The following is a 9,266-nucleotide window of genomic DNA, read 5'->3' as shown; positions in this document are numbered from 1 at the left end:
TTCTGTAGTTTATTTATCTGATTCTGTAGTTTATTTATCTGATTCTGTAGTTGTGAACACCGGATGTCTGGTGAAGGGAAGCGGAAACTCCTCTCTGAGCGCCGGACCGGGTCTCGGGGGATCCGGATCCGGAGCCGCGGTTCGTTCCTCCGCCAGCTGGCCGCCGCCGCCGCCGCTGCTGTTTGTTTGTTTGTTTGCCAGTTTATTTCTGCACAGCCATCAATAGAGCCACATGTGGGGCTGCAGACCCTCCGAGACCCGGCCGGCCGTAATGACCCAGTTCTGCTCGGTTCGGCTGCCGGATCTCAGAACCTCTGATCATAAACGGATCTGGTTTATTCTGGTCCTCAGAGAGACGAAGGTCCTAAAATGGTTCCGTTCAACATGAGATTCATGTCAGGCAGACAATGACTTGATCCACAGGTCCAGATTTATTACCTGGAGAACCTGGAGAACCAGGAGAACCTGGAGAACCTGGAGAACTGGGAGAACCTGGAGAACCTGGAGAACCGGGAGAACCTGGAGAACCGGGCTGATCATGTTCTGTTGGTTATTTTAGATGATTTTGTAACTTTTGTTTTGTTTTCTCCCAGTTTGACTGATTTTCTGTTTACTGTATTTAGTGACTTTGATGTTGGTGACAACATTTAAATATTTAACTATTTATATTTAATATATGTTTATATTTCAGGGTCATTAAGTTCTGTTGTTTTTAATATTTTTATTTTTGTATCTGTTTCAGTTTGTTGGTTTTTCTGGTTTTTGATCAGGGGTTAAAGGTCAGGGGTTAAAGGTCAGGGATTAAAGGTCAGGGGTCGCTCATGTTGTCTGTAGTTTTGTCTGTTTACTGTCTGAATATTTTAGGGGACTTTTTGTCTTTTAGTGATTTTTATTTATAATAATTTTCTTCTCTGTGTTTATTTGTTTTTCTATGGAGAGCCATTTCAGCCAAAATTAAATAAATAAATAAATGGGTGAAATAAATAAAAAATGAGTAAAATAAATCAAAAAATGAAGAAAATGAGTGAAATAAATAAATAATTTGTTAAATAAATAATTTAGCTTTTTCATTAACCCATTTTTTCATTTATTTATTTTTCATATCAATTTCTCAATTTCCCTTTTTTCATTAATCTATTTTTCCATTTAACCATTTTTTAATTTAGCTTTTTTATTAACCCCATTTTTCATTTCTTTATTTTTCATATTATCAATTTCCCAATTTCTCTTTTTCATTTATCTATTTTTTATTTATCCCTTTATCCATTTACCCATTTTTCATTAATTTATTTTTCAATTAACCACTTTTCAATTTCCCTTTTTTATTTATCTATTTTTCATTTACCCACTTTTCATTAATCTATTTTTCATTTAACCATTTTTTAATTTAGCTTTTTCATTAACCCAATTTTTCATTTCTTTATTTTTCATATTATCAATTTCCCAATTTCTCTTTTTCATTTATCTATTTTTTATTTATCCCTTTATCCATTTTTCATTAATTTATTTTTCAATTAACCACTTTTCAATTTCCCTTTTTTATTAACCCAATTTTTTCATTTATTTATTTTTCAGATTATCAATTTCTCTATTTCTCTTTTTCATTTATCTATTTTTCATTAATCTATTTTTCCATTTTTCATTTATCCCTTTATCTATTTACCCATTTTTCATTAATCTATTTTTTAATTTAACCATTTTTTGATTCCTTTTTTCCATTAAACCGATTTTCTATTTCCCAGTTTCATTAATCAATTTATCATATATCCCTTTTTTATTTACCCAATTTTCTTTTATCTATTTTTCATTCAACATTTGTTTGAAAAATCTTTACTTTTCCCATTTTCCAATTTCCCTTATTCATTTAGTATTTCCTTATTTTCTTATTTATCACRTTCTATTTCCCCGCAAAACTTAGGGAAAAAATAAATGCAAATGAGGAGAGGCACGTCATCAGGCTACAACTTCCCCAATTGGTTGGTTAGCGTCACACCCATACTTTGCTTCAAGAAAGATGGCGACCTACTAACGGGTTATCAATAAGCTGAAGCTCATTAACTTCATTAGAAAATAGTGTTATTACTCCTGACTTTAGTTCTCGTGTGGCCGCTCAGACAGAACGTGTTTCAGTTGGCGGCTCTCATGGACTCAGAGCTTCACCGTCGGGAGTTTTTATAGTTTGAACGAAGCGGCCGCTGAAGTTGGCTTACGATTGAAGGTTCGGGACACCTTCGTAGCTACCAGCTGTGATCCAACTATAAGGAGCAACTTTACTGTACATCGTAAGTGAACTGCAATATCCAGAGGCAGCTCTACGGACCATCGGGCTGAAAGAATGAGAGTGGAGAGCCTTGGAGATCTGCATCGGAGGCCATCTTTCAGACATGCACCGCTGCTGTCCGTCCAGGATCCTCCGGTTGCCCAGACGTTRCACGGTAAGCTACTAACGCTGATGTTTGTTTTCCAACTACAGTCATATTTAATCAATAGGGCTCAATTACGATAACGGAAGGTTTTGAGTTGATCTCGGCAGTAGGTGACAAACTGAACGCCTCCAGGATGTTGAGACCAGCACGTCCTCTGATCCAATACATCTTATTAAGGATAAAATCAACAAAACGTGTTCAAATTAATGGCCCAACAGGTTGATTAAAGACAGTAAAAAGGTAGGAGAGGTTTAGAGTCGATCGCCTTGTTTTACCTTTGTAAACAGACAACCTGAATACAGTGACATTATGGGTAAATGGATAAAGGGATAAATAAAAAATAGATAAATGAAAAAGAGAAATTGGGAAATTGATAATATGAAAAATAAAGAAATGAAAAATGGGGTTAATGAAAAAGCTAAATTAAAAAATGGTTAAATGAAAAATAGATTAATGAAAAAAGGGAAATTGAGAAATTGATAATATGAAAAATAAATAAATGAAAAAATGGGTTAATGAAAAAGCTAAATTATTTATTTAACAAATTATTTATTTATTTCACTCATTTTCTTCATTTTTTGATTTATTTTATTCATTTTTTATTTATTTCACCCATTTATTTATTTATTTAATTTTGGCTGAAATGGCTCTCCATATTTTTCTTTCCTCTGTTTATATAAATGTTGTTTTTTCCTGTTAGTTTTCATATTTTCTCTTTATCGTCGTTCTTTTCTTTTCTTCTCGGTTTTTCTTTCTTTCCTTTATGAATCTTTCATCTCGGCTCCCTGGAGGCTCCTGTGAGGCCCCATCTGGCCCCGGAGCCGCAGCTTGATCCCCCCTGATCCGGCTCAGCTGAACCCCATCTGTGTCCCGCGGGCCCGGCAGACTTCCCAGAATGCATCTGTACTGAGCGTCGTTCGGTTCTTACCGGATGTTTGATTATTGGTTCAGATCAATATTGATCAATATTGATCAAATTATTTTTAGCTGCTGGTTTTGTTTTCAGTAAAAATCCAGATTTTATTTCTTCACAGCTGATAATAAAGTGAATAAAACTGATCAGCTTGATTGATTAATTACAAACTGATCGATGTTTTCGAGCCTTTATGTTAATTATTTTCCACTTAAAATCAATAAAATGACATTAAGTTTAATTTTAAATATCAGTAAAAACTTTTTTCCTCTGAAATCAGGAATCGGTTCAAATCAATAAACAGTTTTAGCTCCACTTGGTTTCATTTTATTGATTAGCTGGTAAAACCTGATCATCAATATCTGAACTGATGAGTCCAACATGCTACATCAGCAAACATAACGGATTCATATTCATGTGTTCATCAGCTGCTGTAAACCTCCGGCTGTCTCCTCCCACGCCGCCTGGAGAAGGAGCGGACCCTCTGCTGCCATGGCGACCGACGGCATCGATCAGACGTATTGATCGGCTCATTGATGCTTTCAGGTCCGATCAGCGGCTCTGACCTGATTAACAACAACCTGAGGCTGTCGGGAGAAACGACACAACTCCAGATTAACTCCAGATTAACTCCAGATTAACTACAGATTAACTACAGATTAACTMCAGATTAACTCCAGATTAACTAGAGATTAACTCCAGATTAACTAGAGATTAACTCCAGATTAACTCCAGATTAACTAGAGATTAACTCCAGATTAACTCCAGATTAACTACAGATTAAGTCCAGATTAAGTCCAGATCTGTTCATGACTCCTGATCCTCTGTAGTTGGTATTTTGCAGTAAATTTGTCTAAAAGCTTCTGATTGCTGATCAACCAGGAAGTGATGTCACTGTTTCTGGGACGTACTCAAAGAAAAGAATCTCATTTTTACCAGTTTTTATATTTTTATCTGTTTCTAAAAACAAACTAAACACTTAAAAAACTCCCAGATGTTATTTGGTAATAAATTTGTGTTTTTTGATGTTTTTTGACTGCTGCTGTGTTCAAGTTGTGCTAAAAGCAGCTAGCCTATCAGTGAAGCTATGCTAGCCTAAAATAGCATCTGGATGCTAACATGTAGCAGCTAATGCTAATGTTAGCTACACAGTCACGTATCTAAGCATCAGGACTTCCTGATGGACGAAGAGCCTGAAGATTAAACCTGTAAATGTGATTTTATAGTTTTATATTTACTATATTTATATTTACTAAATGATCATCAAGGCCATAAAATCCAGTTTAACTCCAGAAACGCAGCAGAGCTTCTGGGTGACCTTTGACCCCTGACCTGGTCCTGTTTGGAGGGCGCCGCCATCTTGATCTTCCTCAGTTTCTGATTTTTATTCAAACTTTACGAGATTCATTTAAATCCATTTCCTGCGTCGCCATGGAAACTGTTTTTATTACAGGAATAATTTCCATATAATCCGTTTGAGTCGATAACTAGAACACTGTAAAAAATGAATTGGAGGCTTTTATTATGACTGACGTTTTTCACTGAACATCAAATTTTAATATCAAGATGTTTTAAAATGTTTCTGTTTGAAAAATCACATTTTATGCTGACGGAGATTTTTATCCAATTCATACATTTTCAATAATAATATTTGTATTTGTGCCACTTTAGCATCAGAAATCTGGTATTTAAACAATAAAATGAGTCCAGAAAATCCACCAAAACTCTGCAAATACAAATTATTGATCATGTTTATCAATAAAAACACAAAATATCATCAGAAAGTTTTAATTTTTGATTTTTATTTACATTTTTTTCTACAGATTTTGGTTGAAATTCTCAAATAAATTTAAGCCAAAAAGCTTCAACAGTTTCACCCGACGTCTGAACCTCAGCAGCCTTCATCCTCCTCCTCCTCCTCCTCCTCCTCCTCCTCCTCCTCCTCCTCCTCCTCCTCCTCCTCCTCCTCAGGGATTCCCCCTCATTAATATTAAATCTCTTTCTTCTCCTCCAGTCCAAATTAAATTCACACGCAGGTTTTTTTCAAACATTATGACTTTTATTCGTTATTCTTCATCATTTTCTCAGGTGTTTATTTCACCTATATAATCTGTAAATAATCAATCAGACAGATTATCTCTAACAATAAATCTTTTTTCTCAAAAATCCTTTTCATATACATTTTCTCTTCATAGATGATTTTTGATATAAATCAATCTTTTTAAACTTTTTTATGTAACTTCCTCATAAACAAACAAAGAGACAAACCAGCCAAGCAACAAACAAACAAACAAACAAACAAACAAACAAACAAACAAACAAACACGTTCAGTCCGAAGGCAGTGAAATGTTTCTGTCCCAGAAATAAACTCTAATATTTATAATGTCTGTTTTTCATGATGCTACTTTCCTGTTTATCCTAAAATATGTGGTCACTGCTGATAATCTACTGAAATCACTGGATGAAAACGGGATGAAGCTAAACAGTCGTTTCTCCCTCCAGCCACGGTTCATTTATCATCCGTATTTTAACGTCTCTGTTCGCGTTGCTCACGTTTCACCAGACGGGAAACAAAAACAAACTCCACGTTCACATCGGTTTCTCTGTTTCCAGCTCGGACCTGATGGGATTTCAGGAAATGAGCACAACGTCTAAACATGGAAGCCTCAACATTTCCCAAAGTTTGATTTTTATTGAGTTGGGAAAATGATCTTATTGCTTGTTTGCTGAAACTGCAAAACAACTGAAGCTAAGGGTAAAAAACCAGTGAGATGCTAATTAATCTGATGCTAACTCTCCCCTAAATTAAGACAAAATCAAAATGTTAGCTTATTTAATAACTGAAATTATTTAAATATATGATTTGAAATGACACAACATAAATTAGCTAAGATGTTAATTAAAACCTAATCTCTCCCATATCGTTTCATATCTGATTTAATGCTAACATTAAACTGTTAGCTTATAGGCTACCATACAATTTCATGCTAATCCAAACTTTCAGTTACCTTGAACCAATTTAACAGTTTGGTTTCCAAAATATTACAAATATTTCATTTTTGTTCATTTAAAGTAGACGAGTTAAATATTAATGTACACAAGTTAGCCAACAGGCTAGTTGTTAGCAGGAGCCCCTGTGGCTAACGTAAATATAAATCTATTGTGTATTATATATCAATATCATAAATACTTATCAATCCAACCTCATCAGGACCAGGTTTTAATCCAACCTGGTAACATAGATTTAGTTTGTCACACATTTTTGACAAATATAAACTCATTTGATGTAGCTGCTAATTGAAACTGTTAGCTAACCTCACAAAACCTAAAAGTTTAATTTATCCGTTTGATGAAATTTTAAGCAAACCATCTTATTTTAAATGTAGGTTAACATGACCAAATGTTCCAGTTTGGTTGACATGTAGTTCAGAATGTTATTTAATCCAGGCTAATCTAGACAAATCTTTAATCTGAATCATCTGGATGTAGGTAGTTCGATAATACTTAGCTGATCAAAATACACCTTATTTAGCTGCTAACTAGCTGTTAGCCAACCAGAAAACGCAGGTGTTTTTTTATTTAATCAGAAGTTAGCTAACCCGACTATAATTTGGTTGATATATTATCTGACTGAACTATAATCCCCTATGCTTCTCTGAATGTATGCTACCTGATTTAGCTGCTAATTGTTGCTAGCCTAAGGTAAACTAGTTGTTCCTCTGGTCTCATCAGTTCAGTAAACTAATGAGCAGTTTTAACTGATTATCTAAAACTTTAGCTAACCTGGCATTTTCAGGTTTACTTTGTGATTTAACATTTAAGCTAATGTTAGGCTAAGTTGTTAACCAAACTGTCACGATAAAATTACAGCATCAGGTTTAGATGCTAGCACATTTGTCTCAAAATGTTAAATGTTTTCTCTGAATCTGCTTTAATGTCAGATTTTTGATAAATTGCATCGTAGCTACTGTCTGACAATATAGTTTAATAAAGCAAATGCTACTCAAGCTAACCATGACTTACTCTGGACAAACTTTAGCGACATTTAGCTCTGGCTAGCTGAGTTGATCTTGTACAAAATGAACTTTACCTTCAGTTTTCTCATCATAAATTATGTGAATATGATTATTTTAAATTCTTATGCCCATTTCCTGAAATGCTGGGACTTTCTTAGCTGATCTGTTGTGTCTCCAAACCTCACGCCAAGCGACCGTGGTCACACCAGAACCCCCAGAATGAGTTTCACTGAACTAACTGGCATCATAAAGTGGTTTTACCAAATGCAACATGTTTATTTTAGCATAAATTCAGTAAATGTTGGTCTAATAATGGAATACTGTCACCACTGCTGCCTGTAACTATGGAGCCGTGACCCATTCTGACCGCTGGTGTGACCGCAGCCTCTGTACGGTAACCGCTAGCACAGCTAACACTGGGCTAACTGGCTAGCACTGGGCTAACTGGCTAACACTGGGCTAACTGGCTAGCACTGGGCTNTAACACTGGGCTAACTGGCTAGCACTGGGCTAACTGGCTAACACTGGGCTAACTGGCTAGCACTGGGCTAGCTGGCTAACACTGGGCTAGCTGGCTAGCATCCCGTGTCAACCTGCTGCCGTTAAAATGAGAAGCAGTCCGCGGCTCGTCTTATTGATTTAGCTACAGCTGGTCCTGCATTACACATGAATTGGTGCCTCCGGGTAAATTCCGCCTCCTCTCCGTCCCGATGGCGTTCAGCGCCCGGCCGCCCGCCGCCCGGCCGCCCGCCGCCCGCCGGCTCCTCATCAATAATGCATGGCTCACTTTAATACTATGTAATTCCACTAGTGTAAGTTGGCGAGTCGCCATCAAAATGTCCTCATTGTCTTCATTTCAGGTCAATGGCGTGTTGAATATTTCATGTTATTGGCCTCTGGGTGAGGTGGCGTGTGATTGGACGAGCTCCCCCGCAGGCCAACCAGGCTTCCGTAGCGCCGCCGCAATTCTGCTGTTTTCTTCTGATGAATGCAAACTGTCTGTTTTCAGTCTGGAGGCGCAGCTTCCACTCCGGTCCCTAACTACGTGTTGGACGTATCGAGTTTTATTCCTGCGGGCCGTTAAAACGCCAGCCAAGTCAGAGCGGCGGGCAGCGCGCTGAGCAGCAGGCCGAGGCCGCCGGCGGATCTGGCCGCGCCGTTTCCGCCGCCACACAGTTCAAACAAACTCCCACGGAAATTCAGGTTGCGGGATTCCTTCTTCAGCTTCTCCCAGAGGTCCGTCGCCCCCTCCTGGCAGTCGGCCAGCGCCGTCGTGGCGCAGGAATGGAAGTTATCCCAGTAACTGGCGGGAGAAGACAGAAACCATTAGCACGAGGCTGGTGGCCTATTCAAAGCCTGGCGGTGAAACTCCGGCGCTGCAGAGTTTCCGTCAGCAGAAACGGGTTTTAAAGAGCCGTGAATGCAGGAGGCGTGGAGCCGAGCGAACAGGACGACGGTCCAAACGCTCCGGAACCTTCAGCTGATGAATCATGGATGAGTGAACCAGTTCAATGATTCACTCAGCTGGGAATATTTAATCTGAGCATGAATAATTCAGCCCTAATCTGATTGAACTTTAATGAGATCCTGACACCTGATGATCCCGCCTGACCGGTTCAGCGCCGCCGATTTAAACGCTTCACGTGAAACATTTCAGAACCAGTGACTCCGTACTGCTCAGACTACAGAACCACTGGGTGAACATCTGGACCCATCCTGACGCCTCGTTTCCACGGAAACAGATTAAAGAACGTTTCAACGGTGAAACGAGTCCAGATTGTTTGTTCACTGCGACCAAACGGGGGTCGGAACAAACATGGCAACCAAACCTCGTCCACTGGGCTTGAAAACATAAAAACCTGAACCAGAGCTGGATTATCCTGGTTCTACATGCTGGATTATCCTGGTTC

General features: G+C 38.0%; 1 protein-coding gene across 1 annotated transcript in view; it reads right to left on the bottom strand.

Moving 5' to 3' along the window:
• Window positions 1–8,228: 8,228 nt before the first annotated feature.
• nrn1a (neuritin 1a) overlaps window positions 8,229–9,266 on the bottom strand; it is a 9,637-nt gene continuing 8,599 nt past the window's right edge. Inside the window, exon 2 of the mRNA XM_017301783.1 lies at window positions 8,229–8,682. Coding sequence (XP_017157272.1) covers window positions 8,437–8,682 — 246 coding nt within the window. The 3' untranslated portion in view covers window positions 8,229–8,436. The remainder of the gene's footprint in view (window positions 8,683–9,266) is intronic.

This window comes from Poecilia reticulata, linkage group LG20 (genome assembly GCF_000633615.1).
Source record: "Poecilia reticulata strain Guanapo linkage group LG20, Guppy_female_1.0+MT, whole genome shotgun sequence".
In the NCBI taxonomy this organism is placed as follows: Eukaryota; Metazoa; Chordata; class Actinopteri; order Cyprinodontiformes; family Poeciliidae; genus Poecilia; species Poecilia reticulata.
This window is presented reverse-complemented; position numbering and strand designations above follow the sequence as displayed.